A 15,826-nucleotide genomic window follows, 5' to 3' on the forward strand; every position below is an offset into this window, starting at 1 on the left:
TGGCCCTGGAGCCCTTTGTGTATATTTTATGGAAAGTAAAAATGGGATTGATGGGGCAAGGGGCCTAACACACTGGTTCTCAGCCAGGGGCAGGAAATCACGGAAGCCCTTGGCCTAGAGTCCATCCACTGGTCACCATGCACAGCACACCTGGCCTAGCAGCACAGCCCTGCTTCTTCTTCTTCTTCTCCTTTTTTTTTTTTTGTGAGGAAGATTGGCCCTGAGCTAACATCTGCCAATCCTCCTCTTTTTTTTGCTGAGGAAGACTTGCCCTGGGCTAACATCCATGCCCATCTTCCTCCACTTTATATGGGACACCGCCACAGCATGGCTTGACAAGCGGTGCATCGGTGCGCGCCCGGGATCCGAACCAGCGAATCCCGGGCCACCACAGCGGAGCGCGCCCACTTAACCGCTTGCGCTACCGGGCCGGCCCGCACAGCCCTGCTTCTGAAGATGGAAGGTACACTGCACAGTAGGCTTTACAGCCTCCCACGGGGAAGCCTTTGCATGTTGGGGACCAAAGCACTATTTGTCCCAGGAAGAGAATCAGCAAAGAACTGAAGGGGAAAGAGGTCTATCCCAGAGAAGGTAGGTTTCTTACCTGTTCTGGAACCTCAGGGCTCAAAAGAGACTAGGTAGAGGAGAATAAGGTAGGTGTTGAGTGTTGAGATGCAGGACGAAATGCAGGGTAGATAGGGAAAGCTAAGAATTAGGAAAGGAATAGGAAAGCACAGGCAGATGTAGGATCATGGGATGTTGGGCAGGACATAGCTTCTTGATTCATAGATGAAGAAATGGAGGCCCAGTGAATTTCAGTGATTTGACCAAGGCCATCCAGCTGGTTAGAAATTATAGCCTGGGGCCCTCTGACCTTGTATCTAATTCTCTTGTCACCAGCCCATGCTGCTTCTGAGGCCATGGGGCTAGGAAGCTTGAGCTGGAGTGATTGGAGCCATGGCCTCACCTCGCAGCCACGCACCGCCTCCACGGCCAGCAGGTCTCTGCCACGCGTCTCTTGTTCCCGGAGCAGCTGCACGGCGGCCCCAAGGGCCTGGCGCTCAGAACTCAGTTCAGGTCCAGCTTCCCTTAGCAGCTCCTCCAGGAGCCTCCCGTACCGGGCCAGCTGCTCCAGGGGCTGCTGCAGGGCCCGCGGCAAGTGAAGGCCACTTTCCATGGAGCCCTACGTTGGGGAGGAGACAGGCAGGCATGAGGGGAGGGGCTGGAGCTGGTGGAGGCTGAGCTCTGCAGGGAAGGTGGGTGGTACTTCAGGCTTTTGAGGGTAGATCCAGCCCAGATATACCCAAAAGGAAGGCTAAAAACCTTACTTTCCCCTCTCTTTCCCCCAGAAAGAAAGCAGGTAAGAGGCCTGCAAGAGAGTCAATCATCCTCTATATCTTGAAGGGGAATGGAAGAGGAATACAAATAATCCCTTATATTCTCTGGCTTTTTACTTTTGAAGTCACTTTCACATCTTCATTTTTGTTTTTTTTTTTGGTGAGGAAGATCAGTCCTGAGCTAACATCTGTTGCCAATCCTCCTCTTTTTGCTGAGGAAGATTGGCCCTGGGCTAACATCCGTGCCCATCTTCCTCCACTTTATATGTGGGATGCCTGCCACAGCATGGCTTGATGAGTGGGGCATAGGTCTGTGCCCAGGATTTGAACCTTGAACCCCAGGCCGCCGAAGTGGAGCACATGAACTTAAACCACTATGCCACCGGACCGGCCCAACTTTCACATCTTTTGATGTGTGGTCTTTTGATCCTCAGAGCACTCTGTGAGTTAGATATAGTGAATGTTGCCCCCATTTACTAGACGTAGAGACAGAGGCCCAGAGGACTCAAGAGTCTTGCTCAAAGTCCCTCAGATGGACGAGGTAAGAACCCAGGCTCACCTGGCTCCTAGTCCAGTGCTTGCCACACCCTCAGCAAGTCTGGGGGATTATTGGTAGGTGACATTCCTGGGCACATCCAGGAAAGCTTTTTTCCCTGAGAGATTTTGAGGTTGGGTGGGTTTTAGGTCTTCATGGCCCTCCCCTTCTCATGAGGGTTGGAGAAAAGTTACCTTGGTTGGGGGGCCGAGTGCAGCCAGACCATTCTCCAGTTTGTGTCGGTGCTTCACATACTGGGCGTAAAGGCTGAACTGGTCCCCCTGTGGCAGTAGGGAAGAGGTTAGCCATCCTGCGGAGGCCCTGCAGACCAGCCTCTCTCTTTCCTCTTCTGCATCCTCTTTGCAGCCCAGAGGAGGGACAGGCCACCAGGGAGCACTCAGTCTGCCTAGGGAATGACGGGCTTCCATGGAGAGAGTGAGGGCCGGGCACAGAGGCTGAGTAGACCCAGAGGGGCCCAGAGAACAGCACTCAGCCCCAGAGTTTTGGACTGCACATTTTGGTTGAGGGTGGGGGTTGGGGCCACGTGGAGGGGGCTGAAACATGTGAAGGGAGAGAACCTGGAAGAAGTTTGAGAGGATCACTCACATGGCGAAGGAAGCAGGCCCCGATGCGCAGGGGGTGGGCAGCACAGCCCTGAAGCTCCCGCAGAAAGTGTGTCCGATGGAAGCTGCGAAGCCTCTCTCGGGCACTGAGGGCGGCGGCCCAGGTGCCCCGCAGTTCAGGGGTCAGCTCAGGCCCGGGGGGAGACACTGGCTCACTCAAGGTGGCCACGTACTCCTGCTCACAGGCGATCAGCTCGGACACCAGGCGCTGCTGAGCACTGCACGGACAACACGGAGTGGCAGAGGCTTCAGGCGCGGGAGGGAGTCACCACCCCCACAGTGTCGTGTTCTTTTCCTGCTGGGCAGGTGGGCCTGCCTGTTGGGCACCAACTGGGCTGGGCTCTCACCTGATGCTTCGCTTGCGCTCCATCCGGGGGGTGCCTACTCCCCAGGGCCCGTCTGGGCCTCCGGCCCGGCCCAGCAGCACGTGTTCCCTGGGCGAGCACGTCCTGTCTACCACCTCGGTACTGGTGACCTCCAGGCCTCGGATGAGCACGGTCCTCGGCGGCCTGCCCTCCGCTTCTGGAGCCAGCTCAGGGCCCTCCTCCTCACAGTCCTCCCCACAGGGGGCCAGGGAGCAGTGGGATGGGGCTGCCCGTGGTCCAGGGCTGCTGGGGAGCAGCAGGGAGCTGAGGCTGGGTGAAGGGCTTTGGGGACCCCGCTGGGCTCCTCCGCTGCTGGTGCTGTCTGCCCGTCGTCGCCGGTGGCCCCGTGGACTTGCCTCCTCTCCCAGCTGTTGCTGAATCCTCCTCTCCAGCTCTTGGCAGCGGGCCCGGCAGCGGCCCCATTCTCGCAGGGCTGCTGGGCTGCCCAGGTCCAGGGCCAGGGCCCGCATCTCCTGGAAGGTGCCGGCGCTGGGCTCCGGGGCCCGCCGCAGGGCCAGGGCTGCCAGCACTGCCTCCCGACCTGGCCCTGCTCCTGCCAGCCTTGTGGAACCTTCATCCACCCATTCATGTGCCTGCAAGGCCAAAGGGGTTGGGAACAAGGAGGAGTGAGTGTCTGCGCCACTCCCACGCGCTGCCCAACGGCAGCTCCTCCTCCTCCTCGCTGGTGGTTTCCCAATGCCCATCACCCTCTCAGTCCTCTCAGAACACCTCACTATCCCAGCATCACTGCCTAACCATGCCGCTCTGAGCTGTATGGAGAAGAGGAGCCTAGGTGAAAGAGTAGCCAATATTTATATAGAATTTATAAGCAGCAGGCTCTGTAGTAAGTGCTTTTTATATATTGCTTATATAATCCTCACAGCAGCCCTACGAGGTAGGTGCCTACTGAGGCATACTCAGGTTGAGTATCTTGTCCCAGGTCATTCAGAAAGTAGGTGTCTTGGGCCGGCCCCGTGGCTTAGCGGTTAAGTGCGCGCGCTCTGCTGCTGGCGGCCCGGGTTCGGATCCCGGGCGCTCACCGACGCACTGCTTCTCCGGCCATGCTGGGGCCGCGTCCCACATACAGCAACTAGAAGGATGTGTAGCTGTGACATACAACTATCTACTGGGGCTATGAGGGGAAAAACATAAATAAAAAAATTATTAAAAAAAAAAAGAAAGTAGGTGTCAGAGCCAAGAGTCAAAGCCAAGGAGATGCCCTCCTGAGTCCCTGCTTTTAACAACTATCTGATCAGCCTCTCCAGGCAGAAGAAAGGCAATGGTGGGCACAGAAGGAAGAGGCTCTGCACTTACCTGCTGGAAGAAGCGCTGTAGACGCAGGGCTCGATGGAGGCCACTCTCAACCTGCTCCAGCCGCTGTTCAAAAATATCCAGGACCTTCTGGGAGGCTGTGTCCTCCTCCAGGGCCAGGGCCTCCCGTGCCTGGGCCAGGCGCTCCTGCAGAAGGGAGGATGCCCTCAGACCTGGTCCTCAGTCTCAGTCGATCTCTCCCTCCTCCTCACAAGTCTTGGCTCACCTGCTCCTCTCCCCCTTCTTACCTGAACCTCAGCACTGAAAGCTCGAAATCGTAGCTCTGTCTCCTGCAGGGCAGACAGGGAGTCCCCGGGCACAGCGAAGCTCACCAGCTGCTCCTCCCCTGGGCCTGAGAGCCACTGCAGCACCTGGGGCAGGCAGGGTGGGGAGGCAGGGCCGTGAGGGAGAAGGAGCCCGTGCAGAGGGAAGGAAAAGGAAAGCTGAGACCCAGTTCCAGCCCCAGCCTCCCAATCCGGAGGGCCCTGGGCCACCATTTCATCTCAGCTGTAATGCGCGGGAATGATGACAGTGAATGGCAGTAGTTTCCACAGGGGCCAAGTGAGAAAGTGGGTACGGCACCAGATGGAGGGGAAGCTGAGCTGGCAGGAGGCACTGAGGCAGCGGGTTAGGGTTCCAGGGCTATGGCTGGAGGTGAAATAAAAGCTGCTTTTATCTAAACCAAACTGCCTCTAAAACTGAGCCTGAGGCAGGTTGAGGGGATGAGGATTGTTTGGATAACTGAGGGCCAGGAGAAATTTCACAATCACCGAGCCCAGGGATGGGTGGGCAGGGGGCCCAGGGCTCAGGCTTGGAGAGATGGCCCAGGAGGGGTGTGTGTGTGTGTGTGTGCACACACACGCATGTGAACAGCTCTAGTTGCCTATTATGGGGCTCTAGGGACTCTCATGTTGGTTCTGGGATATTTAACCAAAAAGGATGGTAATTTTTTCTCTGAAGAAAGGCTGGAAGCTAAGGTGAAACAGCCTGAGGAAGAGAAGTCTGAGAATGTTCCTAATAACCAGTGCCAACAATAGACAGTTCTATGGTCCTTTGCTGAATTCATTTGATCTTCCTAACACCCTAGTGAGGTAGGCATTATTATCATCCCCATTCTACGGATGAGGACTCAGGAACTCAGAGACGCTTCAAGACTTGTCCAACATCCCACTTCTAGCAGAGCTAGAACTCAAGATGAGCACTTTAGACTCCACATCCTGTGTGCTAACATTTTTTAAACAGGGGGAAAACAGCTAATAAGCAAGCAAGCAAACAAATAGTAGGAGATACAACCCCTTGGATACCGGATGGAGGAAGCCAATATGCAGAAGTCCCAGGAAACAGAGAGCCCTGCCCCCACCTTCCTTTGACACTGACCCTGAGATGACCCTTCCCCTGATGCCCACATGCAGGTCCATGAGGTGTTCACTCACCACGCTTGGGGCTAGCGAGGAACAATCAGATTTCAAAGCCCCCACTACCCGACATGGTAGGGTGGGAAGCAAATCTCTATGGAGATCTTAACCCCGGGAGAGAAGAATCAAGATTCAGAGAAGCCAGCTTTATCCCTGAATCTTCCCCACAAAGAGGCCCTGCGTCCCAAGGCATTGAGGGCTTCCATTGGTCTCTGCTTCCAAGGTGGAGGGAGGTGGGACCTTTCCAGCCTCAGGTCTGGGGGATGACATTGTATAAGGAGTTGAGGGAGCATGGGTGGCAGTGTAGCTAAAGAGCTGGTATCAGTAGATGCTTATTATTTTTAAGCTAGGGAGGTAGGCACTCCAGAGTCAATCAGCTCTTCCCAGAATCTCCCAGGGTACCCGAGCATCTCACACACACAATCTCTAAGGATCCTTGATCAAACAGTGGGGAGGGGGAGATCTGGCTTCTCTTCTTCACTGGTGCTGAGATGCTGTTTCTCTCTTGTTGAATCTCACACTGACCATTACCAACCTCCAGGGGAGGTGAGGAGGGAGCGAGGGCCATTCAACCAAGCCAGGTTGGGAGAACACCATGAACTGTAAGTATCAGTGGAAAAGGGGGTGCTGGAGGCCAGGCCCCCAGGCTGAGTGAGAGGCGAAGGGGGTCCTGGGTCACCTTCTGGAGTCTGTGCAGGCGTTGCCGCTGCTCCTGCTGTTGCACGTGCAGGTTGGAGAGGCGCACGAGCTGGTGAATGGCTTCGTCCACCTCCTGATACAGTGTAGCTGGGCCTGGGCCTTCCAGCCTGGGGAAGGAGCGGGAAGCAGCGGCGTAATGAACCATTGCCCTTGTCAAGCCTCCCCACTCCATCCCATCCTTGCATCCCAACATGAGAGGTGGCACAGCATCGTGGGTCAGACCATGGGCCTGGATTTGAATTCTGACTCTTCCATTTACTGACTAACCGAGGCCAAGATATTTAACATTTCTGATCCTCCAATCTGTAATCGTAACTAGCACCTAGGGACGTTGTGAGGGTTATGAGATAAGCGGAAAAGCGTGATATCTTGTCCAGACACATGCTCAGTAAGAATTATCTGGGGGCCAGCCCAGTGGCACAGCGGTTAAGCGCGTGCACTCCACTTCGGTAGCCCGGGGTTTGCTGGTTCGGATCCCAGGTGCACACCGACGCACTGCTTGTCAAGCCATGCTGTGGTGGCGTTCCATATAAAGTAGAGGAAGATGGGCATGGATGTTAGCCCAGGGCCAATCTTTCTCAGCAAAAAAGAGGAGGATTGGCATAGGATGTTAGCTCAGGGCTGATCTTCCTAACAAAAAAAAAAGAAAGAAAGAATTATCTGGCAGCTAAGGTTTATTGGCAACCCTCTGCTGTGTCTCCACTCCGCACGTCCACCTGCCCCCGCACACCCGTCACTCGTACTTGCTGCTGTGGGTGGAGCGCAGCCTCATCAAGATGGCTCCCCCATCTCTCTGCAGCTCCGTCAGCCGGGGATCCGCCAGCACCTTCTGTAGGGGCTCAGGCATTCCTACTGCTTCCTGGGGGCAAGGAGCAGTTGACAGTTGCAGTTTCACCAGAGAGTCCCTAGCCCAGCCCAGTCCAGCTCATCCCCATCCCCACCCCATCCCCTTTTACCCCAGCTCATTTCATACCTCTCCCACCGGCTCTGCTGCTCCCTCCAGCTCCTCAATGGCTTGACGTACAGAGCCCAGCACACCCCGACACAGGCGGCACAGCCTTGTCACATCCTGAAACACACACACAGGAACGACGGAGTCCAGGGACAGAGTTTTGGATAAGGAGCCTAAGCCCTATGGTGGAGGGGGAGCAGCCCCAGACACTTTTATGGAAGCAGTGCTGGGTTCAGTTCTTGACTTTGTCACCTACTAATTGTATGACCAGAAACCTCCTTGAACCTCAGTTTCCTCAACTATAAATTTAAGATAAGACAACCAGATTTTGAGAGGTTTAAAGAGATGATGCCAGGTAAGTACCTAGTGTGGGCCTGGCACACTGCACAGCTTAGTAAACATGACTCCCCTTTCCCTCATCTGCACTGGCTCTTCACCCTATAAAACCCTCCTCTCTGCCTGTTCAGATTCATTTCCCCTTTGATACACAGCTTAGAGACCATGTTACAGACCCCCTTACTCAGCTCAGATCACGTTGACACCTCTTTTCTTGAATACTCACAGCACTTAGATTCATAGAATCAGAGATTACATCACAGTTGCTGTACTTTGTGGGCGAGGATCCTGAGGCCGGGATGTTGGTGCAGGGGAGCAGGTACAGAAAGGCACCAGCCATCTCCAGAGTGAGATACAGGAGGTCAGCAGCCTTCCTGACTCTCAGCTCTTTCCAGAACCCCAGTGACACTATCTCGTACTCTTCTCCAGTTGTTTCTGACTTATCTCCCACCAAAAATTGTATGCTGCTTAATGTCATATTAAGAATTTATTTAATATATTCCTCCCATCTCCCCAGTAGCTCATGTACAGGCACAATATTTTGCCCATGGTTTGTGAGCCATAAATACTTGTTAAATTGAATGGAAGGGAAACCACTTTTTCTCAACTGCTTGGTCATGTCTCAGGTCCGCCCTCTCTCCTAGAATCTCCTCAGCTGGGTCATTCTTGGCTCTCAGTGTCCTAGGTAGAGGGGGTAAGATTTACCTGGTGTGTCTCTACCCAGTGGCTGGGAGAGGGCTCCCTGTGACCTCCCAAGTCCCACTGCAGCTCTTCTGGCTTGGCCACTCTTTTCAGATCATTCTCTGACAGCAACTCAGCACCCTGTGGACATGTGAAGGCATGGGGTTTCTGGCCTGGACACCCAGGGATTCAAGGACTGGCCTGGGGCTCCAGCCCGCCTCTTCTTCTCTCTCCACCACTGATGGGGACTGGGTGGGAGTGAGGAGCTCAAACCTGAAATCCATGGAGTTCAGTTGGAAGGCCATCATGGGTGAGAAGCAGTAGCCGCTGAACGAGGGGAGGGTCTCCCAAGTTCTGAAGGAAAGACTAATTCTTAAACTGTGGGCATTGGGTGGCCTGGAATGGGCAAGAGGGAAGAGTCAGGATCCAGGAGAACTACCTGTCTCAAGGGGTTGGTTACCTGAAGTTGACTCAGGACAGGAATGAGTGCTGGAGGCAGTGCGGGTGCCTTGCGAAGGTCCAGCAGGACGGACAGCCCCACTATCTGTAGATCAGGCCTGTGGGGGCAGAAAGAGCCAAGGAGGCAGTGTGCATGCGTGCATGAGTCTGTGTGTTGGGGGGATAGCGGCACAGGGCCTGGTTTTATCGTTACTAGTCCTTAGGAGCAGTTAGCTCCTGGTGTGTTTGGGAGGCAATGGGCAAAGGGCCAAAGTCTGGGATGTGTCTCCAAGAGATGGGGACCCAGCGATCAGAAGCCTATATTCACATGGCTACTGGGTCATGGGATCAGGGTCTAAAAAGTTAGGAATTCCACGTGCTGGAAGGATATGAATTCAATGCCAGCATGTAGCATGGGGTCTAACAGGTTCTTGGTGCTTAATAAATAGCTGTCGAGTGAGTGAATCAACCTCCTGATAAACTAGGTAGTGTCTTAGGATATAGAAAGTCAGCAGAGTTGATTTGAGGATTGATGAAGATATCCTGGAGGTCAGGAGTCAGTAAGGTCAGAGGTCAATGACTTGAAAATCTGAGAGTTGAAGAAATAGGTGTCCTAGAGGTCAGGAGGTCAGTGTCCTGAGAAGAGAGGAGGTCAAGGTCCACATGACTCAGGAAGTTAATGTCCAGGGTGCCAGTGCTGGGCCTTCGTTACCTGAGCAGTGAGTGGAGGTAATGAAGAGCAGTGCTCAGCATGTCTCGGGACGGTGGGGGCTCCTCAGGAGGGCACGGTGGGGTAATGGTCAGCAGAGCTCGCCCACTCTGGTCCACCCCTCCTGAGGACACAAAACGGCCAGGCTATCCTGGGTGGGGGCAGGCCTTGGCTACCTCCCACCCACCCGACCTCCCTCCGCAGCCCACCCTGACTGCTTCTCTTTCCTCCACTCCTTTCCCTTCAACCACTGATGTTCACTGACCAGTCAGGACAAGGAATCCAGATGCCATCAAGTCCCAAGCTACATCAGGGTCATCAGAGATGGAGACTGCAGGGGCCTTTTCTGAGATGCTGTCCCCTTTTGCTTCCTGCACAGTCTCCAGGGGTGGTATTAGGGGGTCAGACAGGAGCTCTTCTGGACCTGTGGGTCCTGCACAGACACAGGCAGAGCAATGGGCCTGAAGTGAGGATGGGTCTGGCTGTTCTGCTCCCAGCCTCCCCTCTGCTCCTCCTTCAGCCCCCTTCCCTGGGCCCAACCTATGCTGGCCCTTGCCCTGCTGGCCTCCGTGTCGTCTCACCTGCCATGGACACCAGGCTCGGCCCCTCCTGCTCTCTCTTTCTGGCCCTCTCTTCTGCAGGCCCACAGGCTTCTGGGGACCGAGGTTCTTTTTCATCTGCTGGTTTGAGTTCCTCTTTCGGCTCAGACCCTGGTTTCCCCGAGCCTTTGTGCTCCTCCTTAGCCGGGCTGCATCCTAGAAGCTTGTGCTCATTTGGTGGGGACAGACTGACAAGGGCTTCCTGGTGGCTGGTCTCTTCCTTGTCCCCAGGACTTAGCGGGGCACTGTCCCCTCCTCGGCTAAGAGCGGCTCTGCCTGCAGCTCGCTTCTTTCTCCTGTTTCCTTTGCCTGTTCTCCGAGGAGTGCCAGGCGGTCCTTCAGCCCCCTGGCCTGCTCCTCCTCCAATCTCCCCTGGCCTCAGGGGGCAAGATTCAGAGGCTTCCCCCAGCGCCTCTGCTGGGGGCTCAGATACTTCCAGGGCTGCTGCCTCTGGGAGTGCCTCAGCTCCCAGGGGAGACCCAGGGGAGGCTCCGATGCTGCTCCCCTCACCAGGTGGACGTGCCCCATCCTGGTCCCGAGGCCCCAGACCCTTCTGGTGCATCCACGCCCGGTGTCTCCGGTGCCGGCCCTTTCCTCCAGCACCCTTTCGGGTGGGTACCGTCCTGGTCCTGGGGAGGCCCGAGGAGCCCTCAGCATCCGTGGGGCTCCCCATCGCAGGCAGCGTCACCTCCAGCAGCTCCACATACTCGCCCTCAGGTCCTTCAACAGGGGCATTGTGCCCATCCCCAGGACTCCGGGTGCCCAGGGCCTCCTCAGGGAGTGGAGGGCTGGGGAGCCCTGGGGGTCCGGAGGGCAGTTCTGGGGGAAGCGTGCTTGGTCGATGTCCAACCATGAGGCCCCCTTTATGCACAAATCGTGGGCAGATAAGCTCAGCCCAGGGCAGCCGGTGAATCCCAGAGGGCGCAGACAGTAGGCAGGTGCTGAGGCGACCTGTTGGCCGGTCCTTATTGATGCCTTGTAGCCACTCGGGTGTGAATAGGTAGGCACAGGCCTCATTGGGCACAGGCAGCTCCTGCACCCGCCCACCCCCTGGGGCCAGGCACTTGAGTGCCAGGCGGGGTGCTTGGGCTGCTGAGGGCACCACTTGCAGGTAGAAGTCTCCCGGGCGCAGCAGCTGCCAGGGCAAGGCTGCTAGCTGCACCACCACCTGCTCGTGCAGGCAGAGAGGCCAGCCCTCATGGAAGAAGAGGAAACCACTGTACTGGGCCTGGGGAGAGAGGCGGGAGGCTACACTCAGGCCTCTGCTGATGAAACCAGCAGGAGGGGAGTTAGAATGGGACCACCCTAGGCAGGAGTAGCCTTATGCCTGGTGGGTTATAACCCCAGGGGAACAGGAGGGGATATCTTGGGGTGTTCATGTGGCGGAGGATGGGATTGGGACTGGTTAGTTTTCTGGTGGTGGGAAGCCTTCTCTAGGAAGCTAGTTCCATGTGTGGGAGGGTAAGAACTGAGTCATTACAAAGACACGGTCAGCAGATGCCATTGTCTTGGAGGAGTCAGAGACTCTTAGGAGGTCTTTATATCTGCAGAATTGACTCTGTTGAGTCATGTCTGGGGGAGTTAGTATCTTGAGAAATTGCTATGAGGGGGGAAATGTCTGAAATTGTCTGGAGGGTCAGGGTCTTTGGGAGTTGATGTTTCTTAGGGGGTCAATATTTGGGGCAGATGAGTGTCTGTGTATGTGTTAGAATCTGAGTGGCTGGTTCCTCTGGGAAGATCAGTGTCGGGGAGGCAGTGTCTGTGGGTGGGGGGAAATTAGTCAGTCTGGCTAGTCTCTGGAGTGAGGTGGTGGATCTTAGGGGAGATAGAACCAGGATGCATGGCCACTCACACAGGCTTCCTGCTGGACCTTGGCAAGCAAATGCTTGGCGGGTACCAGGAAGTCCAGCGTGTACCTCAGTGCATCTTCCCGATAAGTCCTCTCCACCACCTGGAACACCTGGCCCAACAGTGTGGGGGCCGTCGCCTCAAAGGGCGGGTAGAGGGCGGCAAGCGTGCTCTGGACACAGTCCTCCACTGGCTCAGGCTCCTGGGAGAGACAAGACCAGGCTGCAGATCTCTAGAAATCACCCAAGCATGGCTCTTTGGGGGCCACACTGGTATGGGGCTGGCTGTGTCTCCCAGAGCCCCCATCATGTACATAGTGTGTGCACAGAGACGGCATGCAGGAAATGCTGGCTGAAGGAGCCCGGGATGGGAGTAGGGTTGGGCCAGTCAGTGAACAGCTTAGCAGGACACTCTATATGAGAGCTCTGAGGCTTTGGTTTGGAGATCCAGGGAGAATTTTTTGTGAATGCCTCTGATCAGAGCTGTCCCCGGTTCTTGTGAATTACATAGGCTCTCCTCAGGAGGAGACAGGCTCCTGGGCCATTCATCAGGGGACTTACTGATGGCTGAGAGCTCTAGAGGGTAGGGGGCTTTCACACAGCCATCCTGCAAGTCCCTCCTCACAGGGCCTACTATCTGGAGCCCCCCATCTTAAGTGGAAGTGCCAGCACTCACGAACAACCATACGCTAGAGACGGTCATTGGGTGGGAAGAAGGGGGACTGAAGGGCTGTCTGTCTTAGTCTTTCTAGCACCCCTGTCCCAGAGTGGCTCTGTGGGTTTGGGTTACAAAGACCCTGGTGGGGGCAGTTGAAAGATGAAAAAGTCACAAAAGGAACATGTGGGAAAGGGACGAGGAGGCCTTGATTGTATGTATTATCTGATTCCAGGAGGACCTCTCTGCCAACCTCCACCTGGAGCCACTGTGTCAGAAGACTCAGCCCTACTTTCTCCTGACTGGCCTCCCTAAGTGAATCAATGGGATATCTTTCTCTAGCCCATAACCTAAACAACCACCCCTCAGGCTATTCCTTTGCAAACTCAGGTCTCTTTAGAGATGGCTTTGAAATTCATTTTATCAGATTTCTTTGCTGTAAATGGGCAAGGGAATGCTCACCGCAGTGAGCATCTAGTTCTCTTCCCCCATCCCCCATGCCCTGCCTTTGCCCTGAAGACAAAACTGCATATTTTACTTCGAGTCCCGCCAGCCAGAGTTGCCCGCCTGTCCCGACCGTCTGAGAAGCTAGGGCAGCCACTCCACAGACGGACATTCAGTGCGTCAGCACAGAGACCGGGTCCCAAAGTGTGTGGGCGAGCAGACAGACCCCTCAGTGTTCCGGGGACCCGGCCAGCGCTGTGAGCACGGGTGGGGGAGGGTGGAGATGGGCGGGGGTGAGGCAGAGTGGGCCGTCCGCTCCGAGGCCAGGGCGGGGGAGCTAGAGCTGGAGCGGCGAGGCAGCTGCAACCCATTAGGGGCGGTGAGCTCATGGCTGAGCGAGAGTCTCAGCCACAGGAAACGGCAGCGGCAGGAGGAGGGGAGGGGTCTGGGGTGGGAGGCGGCGGGCAGGAGCACAGAGAGCGGGCCTCCGACCGGCCAGGACCAAAGAGGAGACCAGAGAGACTGAGTCAGCTCTCCCTGGCCCAGTTCCTCTTTCTTCTTGCTCCAGCCTCCCTGCCAGGGGTTGCCCTTCCTTCTGCAGAGGAGCAGCCCCGGTAATGCTCCTCCCCCTCCTCCACTCCCTGCAGTGAGCGCCCCCTGGCAGGGCCTCTCCCCCTCCTCCACTCCCTGCAGTGAGCGCCCCCTTGACCGTGTTCTCCCTCCCGCCCCCCGCAGTGGGCGCTCTCCCTGGCAGTGCCCACACCTGCAATGATTCTTCAGAGAGTACTTCTGGAGTGAAAGTTTCCAGGATATTGTCCACTCCGGTTGGTATGGGCTTCCCCTCAACAGTGCCCTCCTGCTTCCTGTGTCCTGAGTTGCTGCTGCCAGGGTCCCCTACCCCCTGCAGGGAACTCCTGCCAGGTCTCCCTCCCCACTGCAGCCAGAATGCTCTGAGACAGTGCTTCTGTTCCCCGCACCGTGAGCTCCAGGGCACTCCTCGCCACCCCCAATCCCTTGTCTGTTCTGGCAGCGTCACGCCCCCTGGCACTGTGAGCCCCCCTCCCCACTCTGTCCACTATCCTGGGGCAGCCTCTCTTTCTCCGCGGGAATTTCCCTCTTTGGCCATGTCCCTGGCCCCAGCCCAACCACAGCTGTGGCCGGTCCCCCAGGGCCGGATGGGTGGGCCCGGCTCACCGGGCTGGGGACTACTGGGATGGAAAATGGTGGTTCCAGGCAGGTCAGTTCTCATGACCTGAGGCCGGGCCCCTTCCAGGGCCGCTGTAGCACCAACCCGCAGGGGTCTCCCGCGGGTAAAGAGCTGGACCGGGAGGGGGAGGGAAGATCCTGCAAAGGAAGGCAGGGGTCAGGACAGAGGAGGGCGGTGGGGGTGGGGGGTGGGGTGGGGAGGTGTGTGGATTAGGGGTGAGACCAAAGGGACGATGGGGGAGGGGTGGAGAAGAGGAGGAAGAAAGAAAGGGTGAGGGCAATCAATACTCGGTGAGGACAGAGCCAGACAGTGGGGCAGACAGACAGACAGATCAAAGAAAAGAAAGGGGGATGGGAGGGAGGAGAGCCCCGGGAGCGCTCAACAGTCCAAAGCAGGCGCAGGAGGCACCAGGCTGGGGGCTGGCGGCCCGGAGCGGGCTGCGCGAAGGCAGAGGGGTCACCCGGGTTGCGACGCGGGACTCACCATGGCTCGGCGCGGGGCCGCGTCCGACGCTCGGGCGGGCGGGACCGGGCGCGCCGCCGCCTCCCTCCCGCCGCTAGCGTCTCGCAGGGTCTGGCTAGGGGACAGCTCCGGCCGCGGTGGCGGCTCGGCCCGCTCGGGCTCCCAGGCCGCGGGGCCCCGCCAGGGAGGGCCGAGACGGCCGCCCCTCCCCGCCCCGCCCTTCAGTGCCCGCCTCCGCCTCCGCGCGGGACCCCCTGCCGGGACTCCCTCTCCCGCGCCAAGCCCCTCCGCCGCTCCCCTGACGCCCCAGCCGATCTGCTCTGCTCTCCCGCAACCCTCTTCCTCCTCCGCCCCGCCCTCCAGTGGGTAGCCCCGACCCTGACCCTCGGATGCCCGCCCCGCCGAGGATGCCTCTCTTTTCCCGCCTCCGCCTTCTCCCTGCGGGATCAGTTTAGCCTCCGCAAGGGACACTTCAGTGGCTGAGGCGTGCGTGAATTCCCTGGGGTCCCCAGCCTAGGACTGGAGTCATTTGGCGGCCGGAAGCCTCCCGACCCTAACTCGCCTGGGAACCTCTTCTCCCCTCGGTTGCCAGACTCCGGCAGCACTTGGGGCTCAGAAGAGACCCTCAGGCCCCTGCACTCCTCGGGTGGAGCGGAGGGCAGGGAAATCAGGGGATTCCTCCCACCCTCCAGGGGCTTGTCTGCCCTCCTCTTTCCCCTCCCATCTCCTGCGGCCTCGAGCCTTCGGGCTCCGACAATGGGCTCCTCTGTGCGGCCTGGGGAGGGCGGGGGCGTGGGGGGAATTAGGGAGCGGTGAAGGCGTGGGGTGGGGGGTGGACATCGTGGCTGAAGGGGGGCAGGGTCCCGGGATCAGGATCCTCCTGTAGGGCGTGCCCTGTGGCTGACGTTTTCTGAGTTCTATCCTCGCTGTCTCTTCGCCTCTGCATCCCCTCTCTCTCCCTTTTCGGCTAGCCGAGGGAAGGCACCAGACCCCCAGTCAGACCCCATGATTCGAGACTGGATGCCAGACCCTTCCACTTTGTGGGGTGGCGATAGAGAGTCTCCCAGAGCCGCTAGGGCTCCTGGCCATGGGAATGGCTATCTGACGCAGGAGACAAAGAGGGGTAGGTTAGTTAAGAAAGTTCTAGCCTCACTCATCTCCACCGCGTCTGGATGGGAAATGAAGGCCCTGCGAAGGTCTCCCAGGAGAGC

At 57.5% G+C, this 15,826-nt stretch overlaps 1 protein-coding gene across 10 annotated transcripts in view; it reads right to left on the reverse strand.

The window, feature by feature from the left end:
- The window catches only part of ARHGEF40 (Rho guanine nucleotide exchange factor 40), a 19,482-nt gene extending 4,672 nt beyond the window's left edge, over window positions 1-14,810 (reverse strand). For 7 of the 10 annotated variants that reach the window (XM_058541035.1, XM_058541039.1, XM_058541038.1 and 4 more), the window contains exons 1-17: window positions 14,637-14,808; window positions 11,853-12,050; window positions 9,983-11,228; window positions 9,667-9,834; window positions 9,405-9,525; window positions 8,715-8,811; window positions 8,528-8,608; window positions 8,279-8,395; window positions 7,259-7,354; window positions 7,029-7,144; window positions 6,266-6,392; window positions 4,420-4,542; window positions 4,175-4,318; window positions 2,843-3,453; window positions 2,479-2,713; window positions 2,067-2,153; window positions 968-1,183 (exon numbers count right to left, since the gene is read on the reverse strand). In XM_058541035.1, the coding sequence (XP_058397018.1) occupies window positions 968-1,183; window positions 2,067-2,153; window positions 2,479-2,713; window positions 2,843-3,453; window positions 4,175-4,318; window positions 4,420-4,542; window positions 6,266-6,392; window positions 7,029-7,144; window positions 7,259-7,354; window positions 8,279-8,395; window positions 8,528-8,608; window positions 8,715-8,811; window positions 9,405-9,525; window positions 9,667-9,834; window positions 9,983-11,228; window positions 11,853-12,050; window positions 14,637-14,639 (3,786 nt within the window). In that variant the 5' untranslated portion in view covers window positions 14,640-14,808. Of the gene's footprint in view, window positions 1-967; window positions 1,184-2,066; window positions 2,154-2,478; window positions 2,714-2,842; window positions 3,454-4,174; window positions 4,319-4,419; window positions 4,543-6,265; window positions 6,393-7,028; window positions 7,145-7,258; window positions 7,355-8,278; window positions 8,396-8,527; window positions 8,609-8,714; window positions 8,812-9,404; window positions 9,526-9,666; window positions 9,835-9,982; window positions 11,229-11,852; window positions 12,051-13,709; window positions 13,926-14,636 lie in introns of those variants that run through there. The other 3 variants (XM_058541036.1, XM_058541041.1, XM_058541042.1) reach the window with 3 other exon arrangements.
- Between the last annotated feature and the right edge of the window lie 1,016 nt (window positions 14,811-15,826).

The sequence above is a fragment of the Diceros bicornis genome, chromosome 5, assembly GCF_020826845.1.
Source record: "Diceros bicornis minor isolate mBicDic1 chromosome 5, mDicBic1.mat.cur, whole genome shotgun sequence".
In the NCBI taxonomy this organism is placed as follows: Eukaryota; Metazoa; Chordata; class Mammalia; order Perissodactyla; family Rhinocerotidae; genus Diceros; species Diceros bicornis.